This window comes from Carcharodon carcharias, chromosome 13, assembly GCF_017639515.1.
Source record: "Carcharodon carcharias isolate sCarCar2 chromosome 13, sCarCar2.pri, whole genome shotgun sequence".
Classification (NCBI taxonomy): domain Eukaryota; kingdom Metazoa; phylum Chordata; class Chondrichthyes; order Lamniformes; family Lamnidae; genus Carcharodon; species Carcharodon carcharias.
Window position 1 is genome coordinate 139,947,978 of NC_054479.1, and position 23,482 is coordinate 139,971,459.

General features: G+C 43.5%; 1 protein-coding gene across 1 annotated transcript in view; it reads left to right on the forward strand.

Moving 5' to 3' along the window:
• Positions 1-5,661: 5,661 nt before the first annotated feature.
• camk1da (calcium/calmodulin-dependent protein kinase 1Da) overlaps positions 5,662-23,482 on the forward strand; it is a 426,293-nt gene continuing 408,472 nt past the window's right edge. Inside the window, exon 1 of the mRNA XM_041203439.1 lies at positions 5,662-5,753. Within this exon, the coding sequence (XP_041059373.1) occupies positions 5,662-5,753 (92 nt within the window). The remainder of the gene's footprint in view (positions 5,754-23,482) is intronic.

Here is a 23,482-nt window from a genome sequence, read left to right on the forward strand (position 1 = left end):
CGAATGATTCCCTTCCATGCTGTAAATGTCTCTGAGTCTATGAACATTGCTTTGGGATAAGTTGTCTACATGTCATGATTTGCAGTTTATGTGAGTAACCCATCTATTGTGATCCATGTTCGGTACATACTATACCTTCAGTTAAATAATGTTAAGTATGTTTGTGAGCTAGTTGAATAATTTGTAAGTATTTTGTTACAATTATAAAATTTTTGAGATTATTATGTTTTGAAACTGTGTCTCTAATTTAGGGTAAAATAAATGGGGTCATGTGACCTGTTCTGAAGTCTGCCGAATAGCAGGCCTGGGTGGTGTGGCTGTTAAAGGTTAAAAGGGCTCCTTGCTGGGAAGAAGGTGTAGACTTCATTCTTCATTCACACTTGGAGACAAAGGCAGCAACATCTGTGTTCACAGTGGTTAGACTGCTAGTCTCCAACATACTAGCAATGCGTTGAGAATGTTGAGCTGTAAACAGTTATGCTTTAAGCTGTCAATTTACTTCCAAGACTGAGAGAGTTGGGGTGGTGTAAAAATAGCTAATCAGCATTTTTACCTGGAAACAAGGCCCATGTAATTCACGTTGCCATGGAGATGGGTTTTGAGAGGGGAAATGTGCAGGGGAAGCCATTGTCAGACTGGATTACAGACTTTCCTCAAATATCACTGAATATCACAGACAAAGTTAGTCTGCCAGGATCTGGGAGAGAGGGAGCAGTGAGAGGCTGAAAGTTTCTATGGCTCAACGTGCAGGAATACCAGTGGGAGCTCATGTTTGGATAGAAAAGACCACATTTGTGAGGATTTGAAACAAGGCTGGAAGATTCGCTGAGCTTGCGATAGAGGGAGAATTGCCAAGAGAAACCCTCACCATAAAATACAGTTATGGCATTTACTTCCATTGCTTTCCTGCCCCAGCTTGCTAATTTTTAACCCCTGGGAGCTAAGAATCACTTCAGACTGCGAAAGCCCAGGAAAATGGAATGACTACTTAAGGGACAATGTAAAATATACCTGTGAAGTGTGTACTTGGTTGTGTAAAAAGTAAAAGGGGAAAGTTCTGTTCTGTAGTTTAAAGTGTAAGTTGCCTCCAAAAAATGTTTAGTCAATAGTGCCTTTAGTCTGTTACAGTAAAAGTCTTAAAATGTGAAATCGTGTCATGTCATCCTTTCAGTTATCAACCGCTGGAAGTTTGTACTTTTTTTAAAGTTATCGGTTTCTACAGGGATTGTAGCAATTGCAACTATTGGTACAGAGAGTACAGAAGTGTAAAATAAAGATTTGCATTCACATATCGCCTTTCATGACCACCAGGCATCGCAAAGTGCTTTACAGCCAATATAGTCATTTTGAAGTGCAGTTACTGTTGTCTTGTATGAAATGCAGCAACCAAGCCATGTTTGGTCCAAACATGGATAGAAGAGCTGAACTCCCAAGGTGAAGTGAGAGTGACTGTCCTTGACATCAAGGCTGCATTTGACTGAGTGTGACATCAAGGAGCCCTAGCAAAACTGGAGTCACTGGAAATCTGGGGGAAACTCTCCACTGATTGGAATCATACCTAGCACAAAGGAAGATGGCTGTGGTTGTTGGAGGTCAGTCATCTCAGTTCCAGGACATCACTGCAGGAGTTCCTCAGGGTAGTGTCCGAGGCCCAACCATCTTCAGCTGCTTCATCAATGACCTTCCTTCCAACATAAGGTCAGACGTGGGGATGTTCGCTGATGATTGCACAATGTTCAGCATCATTCGTGACTTCTTAGATACTGAAGCAGTCCATGTCCAAATGCAGCAAGACCTGGACAATATCCAGGCTTGGGTTCACAAGTGGCAAGTAACATTTGTGCTGCACAAGTGTCAGGCAATGACCATCCCCAACAAGAGAGAATCTAACCATCACCCTTGATGTTCAATGGCATTACCATCACTGAATCCTCCACTATCAACATCCTGGGGGTTACCATTGACCAGAAACGGAACTGTACTAGCCATATAAATACTGTGGCTACAAGAGCAAGTCAGAGGCTAGGAATCCTGCGACTAGTAACTCACCTCCTGACTCTCCAAACCCTGTCCACCATCAATAAGGCACAAGTCAGGAGTGTGATGGAATACTCCCCACTTGCCTGGATGAGTGCAGCTCCCACAATACTCAAGAAGCTTGACACCGTCCAGGACAAAGCAGCCCATTTGATTGGCACCACATCCACAAACATTCACTTTCTCCATCACCGACGTACAATAGCAGCAGTGTGTACCACCTGCAAGGTGAAACAAAGGAACTCACCAAGTCTCCTTAGACAGCACTGTCCAAACCCATGACCACTACCATCTAGAAGGACAAGGGCAGCAGATAGATGGGAACACCACCAGGAAGTTGCCCTCCAAGTCACTCACCATCCTGACCTGGAACTATATCACCGTTCCTTCACTGTCACTGGGTTAAAATCCTAGAAATTCCTCCTTTAACAACACTGTGAGTGCACCTGTACCACATGGACTGCAGCTGTTTAAGAAGGCAGCTCACTACCACCTTCTCAAGGGCAACTAGGGATGGGCAATAAATGCTGGCCCAGCCAGTGAAGCCCACATCCCGTGAATGAATAAAAAATAATTGCCACACCATCTCCCACAAACTGTAATAAGATAATAACCACATATGAAGTTTTTTTTTGTGATGTTGATTGAGCGATAAATATTATTCAGGACATCCAGGTAACTTTCCTGCTCTTCTTTGAAATACTTCCTTGGGATCCTTTACATCCACCTGAGAGAGCAGACATGGCTGTGATTTAATGCCTCATCCAAAAGATGGGACTGTGCAGCACTCTCTCTGTACTGCACTGGACTGTCAGCCTAGATTTTTTCTGCTCAAGTCTCTGGAGGGGGGCTTGAACCCGGAAGCTTATGGCCTGAGAATGGTCTTTTTTTAAATGTAATTATTTGAAGGGATGTGAGCATTACTGGCAGGGTGACAACTTACAAAATAACTTTGGACTCAATTCATATTATTTCTGAATGGAATCCTTTGCACCATTTTATGCTCAGAGACTGCAAAATGGATCCAGGAGGTTACATCTATTCGATTGAGGGGGTGGGGGTAAAGGGGGATTATTAGCATAACAGATGTGACAAAGGTCTTTGTATTAGGCTAGTATAAGAGAAGACATGATTATAATCTAAGGAAATTTCAATATAATGAATTTATATCACACATTCAGCAGCTACACCATTTAGTCTTCTACTACAATGAAGTTTCCTGAGTTAACTTTAGGTAGGTGGTGTGAAACCACATGGAGAAGACATTGTTATGCTGGCAGTTTTCTTTGAAGCCTCATGTCTAATCAGCTTTCAGCTTTTGGCAGGATGAATTGACTGGGCTGAATGTTGTTTCCTTACTCATATCATCTGATGTTTGTATTAGATAATCAAGGCCAATAACTGAAAAAAAATCAGATTCCAATGTTATGCACTGTTCTAGGGATCGGTATTTCAAAAATCTCTGTCCATTTTTCTGTAAAAGCAGTGAATCAGTGCTATTGAAAATAGTTCTGATGTTTAGGAATGCTCGAAAGCATATAACAAAACAATGAACACATTTCAGAAGTATGGTTATAAGGTCCTGTCTTTGTAAAATATGTGATTCAATCTGAACAAAACTACTATTTTTATGCTCCCTCTCCTAACAATGTTTCCTGCAATGGAAACCAGACAGCAATGTGCTCTTAGACCACTTGGTAATTGATCACTAGGAGATATACAAACAGAAAACGTTGCCTTAATATTTCTACACGAAAGATTTAACCTTCAGTTCTGCTCTCCCCGTTAACGATTAGGCTAAGACCAAAAGCCAGTAAGAGACATGCAGTCATCTGCTCATGGCTCTGACCAGTCTCCCATGTTCTACCCTCTGTAAACTTGAAGGTATCCAAAACTCTGCAACACCAAATTCATTCACATATTGCCCCTGTGCTCACTGACCTACCCTGACTCCAGGTTAAGCAACGCCTCCATTTTAAAATTCTCATCATTATTTTCGAATCTCTCATTGGCTTCATTCTTCCCAATCTCTATAATCTCCTTCTGCCCTCTCAGAGATGTGCATCCCTCTAATCCTGATCTCTTGAGCATTTCCCAACTTGAATTGCTCCATATTTAACCTGCCTAGGCCTTTAAGCTACGGAACCCTCTCCCCAAACCTCTCTCGTCCCTCTACCTTTCAATCCAGTCTTTAAGATGCTCCTTAAAACCTACTTCTTGGGACCAAGTTCTTTGACCAAGTTCCCGTGAAGGCTTGGGGGTGTTTTGTGGTGTTAGGGGTTGCTGTACAAGTTGCTGCTGCGGGGATCATTGTCCAAGTCAAATGGCTTGCTTAAATCAATATTCCCTTTGTTTTTAAGGAGCTCGATCATGTCCTTCTGCAGGTTTCGCTCTCCAGCGCAAGTGTGCTTAGGCAAATAAACCTTGCCTCATAGCCTAGGCTGAATGCAATTTTTAGTCTGGCTCTTCCGCCTGTTATGTTGTGGTTTTCAAAGGTCAGGTCATTCAAAGCATTGAACCCAGTAAAGGGGATGGGAGGGGTGGGGGGTTGGTGGGGAGAGATATTCATCACGAAAGGGCGGAAACAGGGGCGTGTGGGGGGTGGTTAGTGGTGAACAGAGATGGATCGCTTCGGGAAGTTCAAAATAAAAATAAAAGTTCTTGTTGACCTCGGGTCACTGGACAAAATAAAACAGAAACAATGGCAATACATTTGAACTTGAGTACGAGTTTTTGATTTAAGTCCCCGTCTGAAGCAGCACCGTTCAGGGGAGTCAGGGGAAGCCTGTGAGCAGGTTACAGGCGAGCGAGTGTGGGGTCCAGTGACACCCGGCGCAATGTAGTTGCGGTTGTGGATGGGGAAGGGAGAGGTCTTTTATTACCTCCCCAGCCCTCACATCCATGTTGCAATGGAGCGACCTGGTGCGGTCGGTGGATTCCCAATGCTTTGGCGCAATGCGAATTAGCGTCCAGTCAGTCAGTCAGTCAGTCAGGGGTGCGCTGTCAGAGCGGAGAATTCACCTCTGCTCAACCCCCAGGACCAGCCCCATCCCACCGCCCTCCGGCTGCCGCAGTCTCCCCACGCTCCGGGATGTAGCTTTTTTTTTTGTTAACCCGCGGAGCTGCTGCTGCTGCTGCTGCTGCTGCACCGAGACACATTCTCACCCTCCCCTCTCTCCTCCTCCACCACCACCACCACCACCTCCACCCTCGTTTCACCCTCCTCCCCTCCCAGTTTTGCAGCCGGGTGTTGAGGCGGGCGCACATCCTTCAGAATCTCGAAACCCTCTCGAGTTGAAGAGAGAGGTGGTGGAGGTGGTGGTGGTGGTGGGTGGGTAGAGGTGGGGGTTGGGTGGGGGTGGGGGGGGGGGGTGGGCGGCGACTGGGAGAGAAAGAACAAATAAAGAGACAAATACAATCAGGAGGCTTCCCAGTGACATCCCTGCCCGGTTTACGGACACCAGGAAGTGTGTCTGTGCAAAAGAGAGAGAGAGAGAGAAAAGCATCAAAGGAGGTGGAAAAACAAGACTTCCTATTTCTGATTCAATTTTTTTAGTTTTTTTTTTGGAGGAGGGGGGGGGGGGGGGCGGCCGTGGGGAGGGACCGGCGGTGGGGAGGGCTGCAATGGCTCGGGAGAATGAAGAAAGCAGACTCTCCTGGAAAAAGCAAGCGGACGACATTAAGAAGATCTTCGAATTCAAAGAGATCCTGGGCACGTAAGTACCGCACTCACACACACACACACACACACACAGAGACAGACAGAGAGAGAACGCTGCAGAAACACACACACAGACACACACAGAGCTGCAGAATTAGCACACAGACACACACACACACACACAGAGAGAGCTGCAGAAACACACACACACACACAGCTGCAGAAACACACACAGAGCTGCAGAAACACACACACACACACACACAGAGCTGCAGAAACAGAGAGAGAGAGAGAGAGCTGCAGAATTAGCAGCTCTGCTCAGCAGACTGGCTACTTTCATCGCGGTCATTCCAACAGCAACGCATTGGAGAGAGTATTTGTGACAAATGTGGTTTTTTTTTTGGCCTTCTCCTCCCCCCTCCAAACCCTCGCTGTCCGCCTCCTGTATGCAGCGAATGAAAACGTGTTTAAATCCCCAGCTTCCAGCGTTAAACTCACGCGTAACTCTGGGTTAAACGGGAAACACTGACAATTGTGAGTTGCGCCTCACCGCCTTCAGGAAATTGTGATTATTCTCTTTTTTTTTGGGGGGGGGGGGCACAGAAAGTTTTGCCTATTGCGCTACGGTCACTGCGATTCGAATGACCTTCCCAGGAAAACGTAGCAATTGCAACCCCACCCCGAGCTCGAGTTGTACTTGGGTTTAATTTTGTTTAACTTGCGCGGGGATCGTATTCCCTTTTTGTTTTAACATTATCTCGTGGGTCTCACCGCATGTTCCGCGGTTGATGTTGGTCTTGGTGTAAATGTGGGTTTAGGAGGATGAGCAAAGATGATCTTGATCTGACAGCCCCCCCCAACACACACGGCGGGCGGGGGAAATACAGAACTGGCCGCCTGAAGCGAGTCCTGTTAACGGGGTGGGGTGGGCGGTTGGAAATGAAGCTGCTGTGTCTAAATGTTGATTGCAACAAGGAGGTGTAGCAGTTTTTCTAAGGTTACGACACCGTCTGTTGTACCGGGCCGACCGCAGTGAACAAGCACAGGAAAAGTAACTGTATCCGCCAAACTTGAGTTGTATGTTTCATGTCTGTTCCCCCCACCAGAAAGGAACAAGGTGATCTGAAGTGGGTCGTCTTAATAAATGACTTAGCCGATTGTGTTCTTTAAGTGTGACACCCGAGACTTGAGGAAATAATATAAACGAGCAGCTTTAGCTTTAATTTTCTTTCTGAATTGTCCTGCCAACAGTTCTTTTAGTTACAAAGTTGTCTGGAGGTTTTGAAAGAAGTGCCATTCTTCAGCTGAATTTCTGAAGTTGTCATCAGAATGGGCGATGTGGAGCAAGGTGACTTCAGATGGGCGCCGCTATTGTATCTCGAAATGTAGAATGAAAGTGTGGAGCACATTGTAGTTCAGCACCCCCCCCCCCCCCCACCCCCATCACCACCACCACCACACCACACACTTCATCTTGTTTTGCCCTCATAGGCTTTGAGTTTGAAAATGTCACCCGAGTTTCTAAGTGCCCAACACTTCTGCGTCAGAGAGGCTGCCTCCTGTCAAGGAGCTCACTCACCAGGTACCGTGGGCAAAGGGTCATCATCACAGAGAGAGAGAGAGACGGATAAGGAGTACATGGTCTTGGAAAACTGAGTCGCACTCCTCCTCCTGAGGGAATCCCAGATAAGTTAGGCACAAAAAAAGACTTCCCTGTATTTTAATATCTGAGAAAATCTGCATTTTTTTTCACTTTTTAAAAAAATAAAATCTTATGTTTTTTTTAAAAAAACAAACAAATATTTCCCTAGCTAACTTGCAAGCTTAATCCCTTAACATTGTTTCTGGCAAAACCCATAATTATGTTTTTAAGAGTGATTCCGCCCAAACAAGCTGATTTGATAATTGGGACGATGGTTTAGGCTGATTGCTCAGTGGAATGTCTCTTGAGATTATATTTGCATAAATTAAATATAATTTTTTTTCTTTTCTTTTGATTTTCTCTACCCTATAAATGCACCACCTCTTGCTAGCAGACAGTTCCCAGGATACTGGCTACTTTCCAGCTCATTGTCTATGTGGTCAGTTTTCTTTTCTGAGCTGGATAGAGTGTACATAGGCTCTTGCAGATGCATCACTGGCCACAGCTTGTCCTCCGCTCACCCAAAATTCATAAGCATGCACTTTTCACAAGGAAGCACTGGGTAGTCGTTACCTGTAGAGACATTAACTGATTTCCCAAACCCTCCCACCTGCAGGACCTGGAGTGCTCAGGCACCCACCGGCTCCACTGGCTGATTCAGCAGAGACAGGGAATCTAACCTGAAAACCTCATCGTCAATATCTGTGTAAAATGTTAGGCATGCAGCAAATCAAATCCTTTGGGGATGAGGGTAGCTTTATATGGTGCTCTTTTGCTGATGGCTGAAGAGACCAATCTGTGAGAGGTTCTTCAACAAGTGCCACACATGAAGTTGATATCAAGTGTCTTTGTGGGATGTTGTTTTCCATTTTGGCACAAGCAGTCCATGTCCAAATGCAGCAAGACCTGGGCAATATCCTGGTTTGGACTGACAAGTGGCAAGTAACATCCATGTCACACAATTGCCAGGCAATGACCATCTCCAACAAGAGACAATCTAACCATCACCCCGTATCATTCAATGGCATTAACATCACTGAATCTCCCACTGTCAATATCCTGGGTTTACCATTGACAAGAAACAGAACTGGACGAGCCATATAAATTCACCAAGGCTCCTTTGCTAGCACCTTCCAAACCCATGACCACTACCAACTAGAAGGGCAAGGGCAGCAGATACATGGGAACATCACCACCTGCAAATTCCCCTCCAAGCCACCCACCATCCTGACTTGGAAATATATCGCCGTTCCTTCACTGTCTCTTGGTCAAAATCCTGGAACTCCCTCTCTAACAGCACCTTGGGTGTACCTACTCCACATGGGCTGCAGAGGTTCAAGAAGGCAGCTTACCACCACCTTCTCAAGGGCACCTAGGGATAAGCAATAAATGCTGACCCAGCCAAAGAAGCCCACATCCCATGAATTAAATAAATATATAAATAATTAAAGAACGTGTCTACAAGACCAGGTCAGAGGCTAGGAATTCTGTGGCGACTAACTCACCTCCTGACTCCCCAAAGCCTGCCCACCATCTATATGGCACAAGTCAGGAGTATGATGGAATACTCCCCACTTGCCTGGATGAGTTCAGCTCCCAGAACACCCAAGAAGCTTGACACCATCCAGCACAAAGCAGCTCGTTTGATTGGCACCACATCACAAACATTCACTTCCTGCACCACTGATGCACAGCAGCAGCAGTGTGTACCATCTACAAGATGCACTGCAGGAACTCACCAAGGCTCCTTAGACAGCACCTTCCAAATCTATGACCACTACCATCTAGAAGGACAAGGGCAGCAGACACATGGGAACACCACCAGCTAGAAGTTCCCCTCCAAGCCACTCACCATCCTGCCTTGGAAATATATCACCGTTCCTTCACTGTTGCTGGGTCAAAATCCTGGAACTCTGTCTCTAACAGCACTATCGGTGCACCTACACCAGATGGATTGCAGCGGTTCAAGAAAGTAGCTCACCATCACCTTCTCAAAGGCAGTTGGGGATGAGCAATAAATGCTGGCCTACCCAGTGAAACCCACATTCTGTAAAAGAATAATTTTAAAAAGCTGTTGTCAAATCACTATAGCCACTGATTGTCCTGATGGGCATTTCCCCCCTGTTATCAGCTAGTGTCTCCCAGGTGTGAAAATCAATGTACCTTATTCTCTGTCTGTGAATAATGGATGCCTTACAGCTATCAAGAAAGGAACCTCAATAACTTCCATCTTTCCTGAAACCCTATTGTTAGACTTAAACAATTAAAAGTGGGGAATTGTTTAAGTATTGTTGCTGGAAGAAAGAATTCAGTTGTTTGCAAGATTGAAGTCAAAACTAAAGAGCAGTATAATTTGCTGTTTGAAAGCATTCCTGTCCATGAAAGATATCGAGATGGAGTCTTTAAAAAGTATAAATTCAGGGAGTTGCCTTCAAGAAAATACAAACTGCATTTGTGATCATTTATATTTATTTGTTAGATATTGCAATTTTTTGACTGTTGTTATAAAGTAGCATCATTATATATTGAGGCATTGTGGCTGGAAGCAGGATTTTTACTTAAAGTTATCTTTGAAAAATGTTCTGACATAAACACTTCTCCAGAAGTCAATGCAGACAAAGACACTTATGCAAAATTCTGCATTTTGCATATGGATAGTACACCCCAAAAGGACACTGTTCTGTCCACCTCCTACATACATCCAAATTTCCATGCTGCCTACTAAAGATTAAACAAAAATCATGCAGCAAATTAAATTGTTCATTAAGCTTGTTATAGTGGGAGTCAGAGGCTAAGATTTAATTTTCCAGCTACTCTACCAAAGGCCACAGTTTTTAACTTTTTCAATTCCATGTCATGAGTCTCTGCTATATTCAAGTGGGGACATGATTTATTAATTAAACTGCTGCCAGCAGTTGACCCTGCAACATATATTGAGAAATAACAGGGATTGTCATTTATTTAGAAGACTGCCCAAGGGAATATTGTAATGTCACACAAAACCTGATTATTTCATTACAAGCTTTAACCATATTTCAATGCATAAATTAACAAACTGCCTTAGAATTTAAAATTCAATGTGGCGCCATTACTAACACGTGGGGTCAATCTGCACTTCAAGATCTCAGTACAGCATCTAGGCTGACACTCCACTGCCTTGTCGGACGAGTGAAGCATTGTTGGAGGTGCATTTTCTTTTTCATGAGATGCTCAAATGAGGCTTTGTCTCCCTGCTCAGGTTGATAAAGTTTCTATTGTACAGTTTGAAGATGTACAGCATTCATCTCATTCAGTATCCTGGCAAACATTTACCCCTCAGCTGTGTTAGTGGTGCTCTTTCCTCTAAATCAGAAGGGTTTTTTAAAATCATTCATGGGATGTAGGTGCCATTGGCAAGGCCAGCATTTATTGCCTATCCCTAATTGTCCTTAGCTGAGTGGCTTACTAGGCTATTTCAGAGGGCAGTTAAGAGTCAACCACGTTGTGTGTTTAGGTCTCACTTTAGAGAGTTGAGTGGCACTGAGAGGATGTAAAATGGCTGGCCAATCTGATCCCTTTGATCCCCAATCCTTGGCAGGTTAGGTTAAACTGCCTCCTACCATTTGGGTTGTGCAGCACATACATAAATAAAGAAGTACCATTCAGTACCAAAAGCTAATGTCCCTCCCTCGAATATCCATACAGATATTTCCCATAAATCTTCCTCCACTCACTCCCTAAAAGATTCACTCCATGTGTTCACCATCCTCTGCATAATTGTTTATATCAGATGTTCACGCAACTTCCCTCTTCTGAATTCCACCCTGTTTCCATGGTTTGTGGCAACCTCCGATGTATTACTGGTATTAAATTGTGATATTCTCTGGGTGTTTTGATACTTCGGTATGTGAACAATATCTCCCTGAGCCTTCGCTTCAGAATAAACACTCACAAACTCTTCCATCATTCCTCTTAGATCAAATGCTATAAGCTAGTTGGTTTCTCTTGTCTATGCTCCCTTCTGTGTTGTATTATAACAGCAAACACTCTAAGCATGGCCATACCAGTACCTCGTGGGGATTCATTTTCATCTTAAACTCTGATTAAGAGATTCATTTATTGTCGTCACATAGTGCACTGCTGGTTTCAATAAGCTATCCAGCTGTAAGTGTACGTACCCCTCCTGTGTTATGTCCTGTGCTTTGGAGCCTTCTCACTCTGCATTCTACATCACTAGTCTTATTACCTTGCATTTGTCCACTTTAAGTATGGTTTGGTACTCTACAATCCACCTTTCTAACCTATCCACATCGGTACTATTTACTGTGCCACTTGTGCTGCCATTTGAAATCACCCCTAATTTGGTGTTGTCTGCAAACTTGTTTCTGACCCCAGCTGCAAATCACTGATTAAACTGCATACAACACTGAACACTGTGAACAAAACAAAAAAACTGCGGATGCTGGAAATCCAAAACAAAAACAGAATTACCTGGAAAAACTCAGCAGGTCTGGCAGCATCGGCGGAGAAGAAAAGAGTTGACGTTTCGAGTCCTCATGACCCTTCTGTCGAAGGGTCATGAGGACTCGAAACGTCAACTCTTTTCTTCTCCGCCGATGCTGCCAGACCTGCTGAGTTTTTCCAGGTAATTCTGTTTTTGTACTGAACACTGTGGAATCTGTTGGTGGTCCCTGCTATGCAGACGTAACTGCATTGACAGACATCCTTTGCTTTCTTTGGTTTTGCCAATCTCTAATCTATTACGAAGAGAGGTTGGATAGACTTGGGTCGTTTTCGTTGGAGCAGAGAAGACTTGAGGGGGCGACCTGATTGAGGTGTACAGGATTATGAGGGGCATGGGCAGGGTGGATAGGGAGCAGCTGTTCCCCTTAGTTGAAGAGTCAGTCACGAGGGGACATAAGCTCAAGATGAGGGGCAGGAGGTTTAGTGGGGATGTGAGGAAAAACTTTTTTACCCAGAGGGTGGTGACGGTCTGGAATGCGCTGCCTGGGAGGGTGGTGGAGCTGGGTTGCCTCACATCCTTTAAAAAGTACCTGGGTGAGCACTTGGCACGTCATAACATTCAAGGCTATTGGCCAAGTGCTGGTAAACGGGATTGGGTAGGTAGGTCAGGTGTTTCTCACTTGTCGGTGCAGACTTGATGGGCCGAAGGGCCTCTTCTGCACTGTGTGATTTCAGAGACTTCTTTCCTATTCAGTGCCTTCCCACCTTGACAACCAAGTGCACTGTTGCATAGTATTAAATACTTGCTAAAATCTAAACGGTATATCCATCCAATAAATTTCTACATTCAGTAAAACCTTGTTTCCTTGGAATACTCCAGTAAATTAGTTATGCAAGACTTCCTTCTTATAAATCCATACTGATTCCTTACCATTTCTATCATCCCCTCTGCTTGGACGCCTTCTGTTACTTATAGGACCCTTTTTACCACTGACGTCGTGTTGGTTACTTTCTAATCCTCAGGCATCATCACACTTCCACAGGCTACTATTTGCGTGATATTGATTTCAAGGACGTCTGTGTTTCTAGATATATTTCCCTAATTTCCTCCTTTATTTGGAGAGCTTCAACCTCAAAATATTTACTGATATCATCTTCAGTTGAGAATAGCTTCATTGAGGTGCTGATGGTCAAGAAGAAGGTGCTGGCAGGTCCTATTACTTTGCTATTATTAATCTTACCCCCCTCAATTCTCATTTTTGTGCTTCCTTCTACTTATCATGTATCAGCTGTGACTGAGTTGGTAGCACTCTTGTCCCTGAGTCCAAAAGTTTAAGCCCCACTCCAGGACTTCAGCACAAAAAATCTAGGCCGACACTCCAGTGCAGTACAGAGGGAGTGCTGCGGTGTTGGAGGTACCATCTTTCAGGTGTAATGTTAAGCAGAGGCTTCACCTGCCCTGGTGGATGTAAAATATATCAGGACACTATCTCAAGGAAGAGAAAAGAGTTATGCCTGATGTCCTGCCAAATATTTATCCCTCAGTTAGATTTTCTGGTTATTACCATGTTGCTGTTTGTGGGAGCTTGCTGTGTGCAAATTGGCTGCTGCATTACTAGAGTGACTACACTCCAATGACTGTGAAGCATGTTGGAATGTCCTGTGATTTTGAAAGGTGCTATAGAAATGCAAATCTTTTTATTTATTGAGCTGAGATTGTTTTAATTAGTGATGTATCTAAGCAGGGCAGTGGTGCTGCCAATTTCAGAGGATGCTGGGGCAACAGCTATAATTAATCACACATTTGAGACATGCAAATTAATTTTACTTCAGGAGTAAGGCCTTTTATTTATAACAAGGTTATTTGATCAGAAGAAATTAGAGAGGCAAACCAGATATTTCCCTTGGCTTAATGTGTACCCTTGAAACTGGCTTCAGAAATTGACTGACTCTGAATTTAAACACCTGCACATATGAGGTGAAATTCCAGGTGAGATACTGGAAGAGTTCGATAGATAGTGGCAGCTTTGTTTCTTGTTTGTTACAGTGGTCTTATTGATCTTTCTAACTACAGAAAATCCAGTTACTTCTTTGGCAGAATGAATGAATCTGGGTCAGAATGGTATCAGGTTTCACATGGGACATGGTTTTAGGCTTAACTCTCTTCTATAAATATTAAACTCAGCTATAGTAATGCTGTTATTCTTTTGTTGACAAGTTTGATCCGTGCTACCTTAGACCCTTCTGGGTTCCTGGAATCTGAAAACACATATAGGGCCCAATTTTAACTGTGTGTGTGTAATTAGGTTTTTACATGAGTTAAAACCTCACTTATGCAGTCGAGTGCATTGAGAATGACTCAGCTCTTTCCCATCTGTGACCTGAGAATTCTACCTCCCCGTATATTTGCTTTGCTGTGCTCTCAAATTCCATGAATCTATTCTATGTGATTTTCTACTTGACTGTATTGTGTCCAACTGTGTGTCTTTAGTTTTTACTTCGTATTGAAAACTGTGACATAATTAACGTCTGTAAGTAGCAGCTGCTTTGTACCATTGTTTACATGGAATATGATGGAATGCTTTTAAGAATTCTGCTGAGAGAATTTTTCAAAAGGAACCACAAATGATAAACAAGTTCAGTGTAACTGTGTGTATGGTATCTATTCTTATTTGTTCACTTGCCTCGAAGAATAGAAACATAAAAGGGTTACTAATTTTTAAACTGGTTGGTCCTGGATTTCACATGGGAGAGTGGAACCTCATTTATCTGCCCTGCTACTCCTTGTAGCTACTCCTACCATGAGACCTGCTGCCATTGCATGTCACTCTCGTCTGTCTTACGCCATCCTCAGACATGCGCTGTAGTTCACTTGCAACCGTTCTGTAACATCCTCTGTTACAAAGATGTGTATATATAGGAAATTACTTTACAATATTGTTGGCTGGGCAGATATATGTATTGAACTTTTTGAATAGGAAACTTTTTGCTAAACAAAGGACCCTGGCCTACAACAGCTTCTGTGTTGCATTTGCGATGGGCACAAGCTGCTTTATGGACACACAGAGTCTGTGGAGCTCTCAGAGATAGTGGCTAAGATAAGCCCAGATTGAGGCTCAAAAGAGAGGTCATGTGACCCAGCTCCAGGGTGTAAAATACACTGGTTTGAACTAACAGTCAGAGAGAGACTGCGGCAGGGACATCAGCCTTACCCCCTCTCTCTTTCTCTGAAAACTGTCTCACCAAATCTGAGATGTTGGAAACCCACCAGAAGACCTAATTGCTGCAAACTGAGCATTCTCAGAGGAGGTATTCCGAATCAACAGTCCCTCCAAGAGAAAAGAGAATCAATCAGTTATGACTGCAGAACGACTACTCCAGTGACAAACCTAAGTGTCAGCAGCTACTGTTAGTGAAAGTGACCCTCAAGCTGTAAACAAGCTGTGAATATTTTTTTTCTGACTTTCATTTTTACTTGGCCAAGTTTTAAGATCAGATACTCTGCAGGGTTTTGCTTCTTTTTTTCATGTGTTTGTGGGGGTGGGGGTGTGGAGGGGGTTGTGTGCCTGGTGTTTTTGTATTAGTGGGTAGCTGGACATATTTGTATATTTTAAACCTTTCGTTAATAATTTCTGCATTTTTGCTTGAGTGAGTTTTAGCAATAACACTAACTCTTCACTTGTTAACTTAAGGAACCTGGCTGGCTTATTTCTTACACTGACCTACACATGTCTAAGTCTATATATTGAATTGGCAATATCACCTTTTTAAATTCAAGCTCTTGTTATAACCCGTCCAGGAGTGGGACTAGGAGAGGTGTGAGTCAGTTTACTCCAATTGACCTGGTCCTAACACCTCTTTCTACTGCCCTCCACTTTGTCGTCTAGAGGAGGCCTCTGTAGCTTTTCAGCTCTGATCAAGTGGCTGAAATACCGACGTTTTCTTTTCTGGATATTACTTTTTAGAGATCTTTCTGCCCTTGCAATTTCAAGCACCCCTCCATTTGTCTTATGGTCTGAAATGGAATTTTGAGCATACGTTTTAGCACCTGCCATAATGGGGAGGGATAATCCACATGGTTTATAGGTGAAGGGAATGGTTTCGCAGAAAAGGGGGATTGGTTTATAGGTGAAAAGGGTTTGGCCAAGGAAACTGGTTTACAAAGTGAAAGGAGATTTGACAATGTATAATTGAACGAGGGTATCCTGATAAAATGTAACCCCTGTTTTAAAGTCTTAAATTCTATCCAGGTTTTCACATTTCCATTACATTTACCTCTGTCCTCATTCACGATGGGCATTCCCTATATAAACTTATTATGCTGTAATTCCATTCTCCCCCAGTAGAGGTGCTACAGTGCCACCACGAGTGGGAGAGTAATTACATCAGGACAAATTGCATAGGCTCTGTTATAAATGTTGAAATTTGCAAAACGAAATAGGTTGGCATGAGCTGTGGAGATGTAAGATTTTTAACCTGTTGGATGATTATTCTATTTAAGGTGCAAGGCACAAAACAAATTGAATAAATACACACAGGCAAATCTTGCTTTGTTAAAAGCAAAATACTGCAGATGCTGGAAATCTGAAACAAAAACAAAAAATGCTGGGAAAACTCAGCTGGTCCGACAGTCTCCACAGAGAGGAAGACAGGGTTAATGTTTCTGAAGGCTCTGAAGAAGAGTCATACGGACTCGAAATGTTAACTTTGTCTTTCTCTGCACAGACCTGCTGAGTTTTTCCAGCATTATTTGTTTTTGTTCAAATCTTGCTTTGTGTTGAGTATTTTTGAACTGATCATGGTGAAGAGTCTCCATGCCAGTGTCAGCATCCAGTACTTCTAAGTCAGACACTAATTCAGAGAAAAACCTCCTTTTATGCTATTTGAATAGAATCATATAATATTTACAACATAGAAAGAGGCCATTCAGCCCATTGAGCTCATGCTGGCTCTCTACAAGAGCAATTTTGCTCGTTCCGCTTCCCCCTCTCCATCTGACCCTGCAATTTTTTGCCTTTCAGGGGTTTATCCCAGCCCCTTTTGAAAGCCATGATTGAATCTGCCTCCACCACACTCTTAGGCAATGCATTTCAGATCCGAACTACTTGTCTCCAGTTTCTCCATTCTTCTTCTATTTTAACCTTCTTTTGGCTTTTCCCACGTTACTAGGGGTCGACGGCCACAACGCTGGTTGATCACCGTTCTCCATCTCCTCCTGTCAGTCACTCAATCCTTTTTCAACCCTGCTGTGTTTTAATCTCTCCGCATCTTCCCATCTGGTCTTAGACCTTCCTCTTCTCCTTCTTCCTGGCAGTCCCATCTCCATCACTTGCCTCACCACATTTCCTCTCTCTCTCTCTCTCTCTCTCTCCGCAATAGATGACCATACCATTTCAATCTCTTCCCGGCCACTTTCTTCAATGCTGTCACAATCTTCACCGACCCCCTGATGTACTGGTTCCGAATATTGTCCTTTCTCGACGCTTTTCACATCCATCTCTGTATCCACATCTCATTAATATACAGTCGTTGTTCCTTTCTTCTTGATGTTGCTAACTCTCCACACGATGTAACAAAGCAGGTATCACAACTGTTTTATATGTAGCGTAAAGCGTGGATATTGAATATGTAAAGTGACGTAAGATGACAGGATAACAGAGCATGGAGAGAAAGTTCTATGTAGAGCATCGTGTAGACACTACCTTGTAAATAGTTAGCATGTTGAATAAGAGATAGAGTTTGCTAACAGTATCATGTTCAGCCTTATCTGTGAGTCCAGGATCACGACTACTACATACCAGATCAAAAACAACAATTACAGAATGCTGATTCTTCTTCTCAGTTTCAGTGATACTTTATATCACGTTAACACTCCACTGCACTTCTTTCAATTCCTCCAACCAGAGCTAATCCATTGCAAAATTTCCTTTTTTATACTTCTACCTTCTTCCACCACAGACCTTAGTACTTGAAACTACTCATTTTTTCCAAGTACTCATCCATAATCTTTACACCTTCACTCTGATCCTGTTCCCTAGGTTCAAACTGTTAGTCCATAAATTGGATCTTTGATCTATTGGTCTTCACCCCCCTGCCTTCTAGGGCTTTTCTCCAGTTCTTCAGATACTCAGTTTCTCCAATACATTCCCCAGCATACCCAGGACTCTGAGGAGACACACTCTTATCGCCCCAGTGTAATCTTTTCATTCCTACAACTTCATTGTAGCATAACTCTGCAAAAATGATAAGATAGATTGAGTTTGCCTGCCACCATTTCACGTAGCACCATTACAACCAGATGCGGGACAAGATGTGGATTGAGGCTTGGGTCCTAGAAATGAAAGGGTTGTGTTGTAATCTACTGCATTATTTATTCTCCTTGTCAAAAAATGATTAAGCAGCGGTGTATTCCTAAAAGACTCAGATCCTAATAGCGAACTGTTTGGTATGTAAGCATTTTTGTTTGTCCAATTGGCAGGACCGAGTGAATTAAGGCATCCAAACTATTTGTTTTGTGGTGTGAACCATTTGTCATCTATTGACTAATCTTGGTCACAAGGTAATCATATTTCTGAAAAACATTTTCACCTTAGCAGCAACATGGTTTGTGTCAGAAGAAACCACATTAATCACGGTGTTATTGTAATTGGGAATGTGGAGGTTGCATAGAGTTGAGACCCTACATCTTTATCAAACAAACATTTAAATTAAGAGAAAGGTGCTTTTGTCTGATTACAGATTTTCAGCATTGTCCTTTCTTTGGCTGAGAACAAAGCAGGAGTTGTGATTTTTAAAAATGACATTTAAAAAAAACGTTGATGTATATATTTGTCAAAATCCTGTTGTATGGATATTGGTGGCAAATGAGCTACAACAGTTCTTATGCCCACTATTTGACAAAGGGATTAACCAACCTATTCTAAATGTTGAGAGTTGAACACCCCTCTGCTCCCTGGCTGCACTGAGCTCTTTACTGCCAGCCGTGGCTGAGTGGGTAGTACTCTGCTTCTGAGTTGTGGGTTCAAGTCCCTCTCCAGAGACTTGAGCACAAAAACCTGGGCTGTCACTCTAAAGCAAATGATGTTAACCAGTGATGCAAATGAGATGTTAAATTGAGACTGTGTTTGTTCTTTCAGGTGGATGTAAAACATCCCATGGTACAAATTCCAAGAAGAACAGGTTGTCCTAGCTAATAATTATCCCTCAGTCAGTATCACTAGAAGGCAAATAATCTGGTCATTATCATGTTGTTGTTTGTGGGAGCTTGCTGTGTGCAAATTGACTGGGTTTCCTGTGTAGCTTTATTGTTGATGCTGTAACTGCAGATGGCTCACTTTCTGCCCGTGTGCAGTTGCAGTTCCTGTATTAATGATATAGCCCACATACCTTTAATATATAATATACTACATACTCTGCTTAATCTCTGATAGTCTTTCTACATCCTCATTACATTACTATGTTTAATCACTAATCAGCCTTTAGATCATGTTTGGATCCTCAATAAGGATTGGCTGAAAAAGCAGCAGTTCAGATCCTGAGCGCAGGGAACCTGGACTTGCGAGGCTGTGACCAGGAACTCAGCCACCTTTGCCTCGGGGCCACCTACACTGAACCTAGAGCCACTGCTGCTCCCTTTCACACAGACCAAGGGAGGGTGTGGCAGACAGACCCCTCCCCCACCACCCCACAGACCCTCTCACACCAGGCTCCCGATCTTAGATCTCCCGATGCCTGTATCGAGTCGGCACTGAAGACCTGCCTGTGGAACCAGCGGCTCAGCTACACCCCGAGCCGCAACCTCCCAGTTCCGGTGGCCCGAGAACCACAACCAGCAACACCAGGCGCTTCCAGTGGCACCAGCCTGGCATTTGGAGGTGGCTACAGGGCCTGTGTAATACGACATGCCCAACCAATGGGGGAAACTGTGGCTGCACAGGTGGGTAGAATGTGAGGCGAGCGTGCATACACACATTTGGCTTCAAGTCAGCAACGTTCTGATGAAGAGTCATACGGACTCGAAACATTAACTCTGTCTTCCTCTCCACCGATGCTGTCAGACCTGCTGAGTTTTGCCAGCAATTTTTGGTTTTTGTTACAAGGCATACGGTGTTTCCTACATTACAACAGTGACTACACTTCACTACATTGGCTGTAAAGTGGGTTGGGACATCCTGAGGATGTGAAAAGTGCCTAATAAGTGCAAAATCTTCCTTTCACTTGCCCTATAAGACTGACCTGCGATCCCGTTACTGTGCAAACACAAGGCAGTGGATTTCTCCTTGCTGACCAATGTTGCATTGTTTGAAGTGAAAACCCCATTTAGTTCTGGTTTAAGTTTGGTCCTAATACCAAATGAAGCTGTTGAAAGATCAAATATGCGAATGAAACACAGCCTACAGAAAATCCAGATAAGCTTGGTCTTAGTCACTGAGCTTGGTTAATGGTCTCCTGACATTGCTCGACTTTTGAACCATGTCGTTTGCATTGTTGTAAAATGGCTTTGGTTTTTAATGCAAATTGGGTGGTAAAGTTCCTGGTCAAAGTTATTCAAATCTAATTTGGAGAGGAATAGAAACGGAAAATTCTGGAAATACCCAGCAGGTCAGAGAGCATCTGTGGAGAAAGAAACTAGTTAATGTTTCATGCAGATAACCTTTCATCGGAACTCTTCTGATGATGGGCTTTGACCTGAAATGTTAACCCTGTTTCTCCCTCCACAGATGCTGCCTGATCTGCTGAGCTTTCCAGTGCAGATTTCCAGTATCTGCAGAATTTTGTTTTTGTGCTAATTTAGCCAGGTACTAGCTCCAGAGGACCTCTTAAACCACTTTGGCAGTTTGCTAACTGAGGTATGAATGCAAAATTTATGAAGTTCCTACTAGCTTATTATTTATATTGAAATGTAACTGATATGTCCATTCCTGTGAGAGGAGTTCTGGATAAATATGCTGATGTGGGCACCCAAACCTCATTTATCATTGACCAAAGGACAATGCGAGTTTGGTAACACAGCTCAGATTAGTTGGCTTTGTGCTGTTGTAAATATTTGCAAATTGATACCTGTAGCCTAACAGTGCCTTATAAACTCTTTCTCTTGTATAAAATCACGCACATAAATTGTGCTTATAAGTTGATCTGCGTATAAAACGATCCCATTTTACTGGCCCCAATAATCATATTTTTGCATATATTCGGCATATAAGTTGATCCCCTTTTCAGCCACGACATGCTACACCGACATTAGTCGTCAGCCTCAATTTTTCTCCCCACAAATGCATGTTTTATCTACCGGTACCTTATAACTGGGTGTAAGGGATCGAGCAGGCGAGACGGGCTGTGTTGCAAAGGTGAAGAGTTTAAGACACGCCCAGCCTTTGCGTTGGAAGCGGATGACATTTCAAAATGGCAACCACTCACACCAAAGCCAGCATTTCACTTTTCTATTTGGTGTATAAGTTTACCCCTGCTTTTGAAGGTGTTTTTTTGAGGCTTCAAAGGTCAACTTATACACCAACATCTACAGTATTTCTCTTTGTGTGGTCTCTACTTTTTACACAAAAGACAACAAATAACATGATATGGTGCTAACTGGGAAAGAGGTAGGGCAAGCTGCTGCTCACAATCACTGGAATAGCGCGGAAGTGTTAAAGGATTGAGAGTGTGGCGAATCACCAATATTATCTGCAAGGGAGTTCGCCATTTCATTAAGGATCTATAGTTTTATAACATTTCCATCAGTCAGCACATGGGCTGCAAAAAACATTGTTACGAGGTATAAATTGAAGAGAAATTCAATTTCTATGCATCATTTATATTCTTCATTTTACCAAGTAAAGTTTTTATGTTTGATGTTCTCAATAATGGCCATTCACTTGGAACACAGTGATGTCAACACTGGATCTAAATATATAATCAAGTTTCTCTCTGATTATGCTACAGTGTTTTCCAAACATTCTTCAAATAAAGTTTTCTCACCTGAAATGAGTTTGTTGTTCACGACGGAGAAATGTTCTTTCAAAGCTTCTGTATCAGGCCCCTAGCTATGAGTTGCCTAGGAACAGCAATGAGTATTACCTTTCCATATGTGACATCTATTATGTCAGATTCGCTAAGTAAAATATTATTTTCTTTGTAATAGATTCCTGTTGGAATCTTTGGCTGGCTAACATGGACATTTGAAATAAAAACGGGAAGTGCTGATAACTCATGAGACATCAATCAGCATCTAAAAGGGAAAGATATGTTCCAGGCTTGAGGTTTTATTCTTCATCCCGATAAAGGATCCCACCTAAGAAGTTAACTTGTCTTTTCACTTTTAGTCATTGGTTGGCCAGTATTTCCAGTGTTTTCCATCCTTGTTTAAAATTCCCACCACATGCAGTTTTTTCTGTTTTTTTAAGTCTTACTGTAGGCTTTGGAGCAGGTGATGTATATTTATATTGAAGTGTATAAGATTCCGAAAGGGTTTCACTGGGTAGATGCTAAGAGACAGTTTCCTCTGGCTCTCCAGCCAGAATTAGGGGTCGTAGGTTGGAATCTTGTGCCCTCACCTGTGATGTGTATGGTGGTGGGGGTGGTCATTTAATTGGGGGGAGAACAGGTGGCAGGTGCCACCCTCCCTGCCTCTACCTCGATTATGTAAGTGGTGCGAAGGCTTGTAGACAGAATTCCTGCCCTAATGCCAACTGAGGCCCTTATATGGGCAATCAGTATCCATGTAAGGGCCTCATCCCATCATCACTGATATTAACCGGATGGTGGGCGGGGTCTCACCAAGCAGGTAGCATCACCAGCAAATGCTGACGCGTTTGCAGGCTCCGGGGGCAGTGGGGGTGGGGGGGGGGGGGGTGGGTCTCTCGCTCAAAGACACTCAGTGCCTGAGTGAGGGATCCGGCATCGAGAAGTGGGGTGCCTGCTGAGAGTCACCTCCCTGTCCTTGCTGCTCAACCCCTCCCTCCCTGCAACCCCCTTCCCACCATCATGTACCTGTGCCTGAGTCCCTCCTCGATCTGAGGCCTCGGTGGGTGTAGTACTGGCAGGAGCCACCGCCTCCCAGGTGGCACTGCTGAGTGCAGAAGAGACCAGCAGCTCTTGGTGAGTGGGACTTCCGCACCTTGGGCCCTTGATCCTGGGGCAAGGCCCACCACTGGCCTGTCAAGTGCTTGAGTGGCACAAGATGCAGTGGGCCTACCTGAAAAGAGGCAATGCATGGGTCTCGCTGGCTCTCCAACCAGTGGCTGAGACCCCCATTGCCTCCACAAGATTCTGCCTGTAGCTGCGGGATAAGGGCTTGATCAGCCATTTAGGACTGCGATGAAGAGCGATTTCTTCACTCCGAGGATTGTGAATCCCTGGAATTCTCTACCCAAGAGGGTATGGACCATCATTCATATGTTTCAGGCTAAGATCAGTAATGTTTTGGACTCCATAGGAAAGGAGGGATTGGTGCAGGAAGGTGGAGTAGAAGATCAGCTGTGATCTTACTGAATGTCACAGCAGGCTTGAGGGGCCGAATGGTCTATTCTTGCTCCTATTTCTTAAGTTCTTGCATTGCAGAACACCTGTGAATGTCTGCTTATTTAGTATTTATACATGAATTTATAGTTGCCAGAAAAATGTGTGTGAAAGCGAGGCAAGTGTTTCACCTTTTACTCTTAACTGTTGTGATTTCCTGCCAGTGGTCCTAGTCTCTGAAAGTG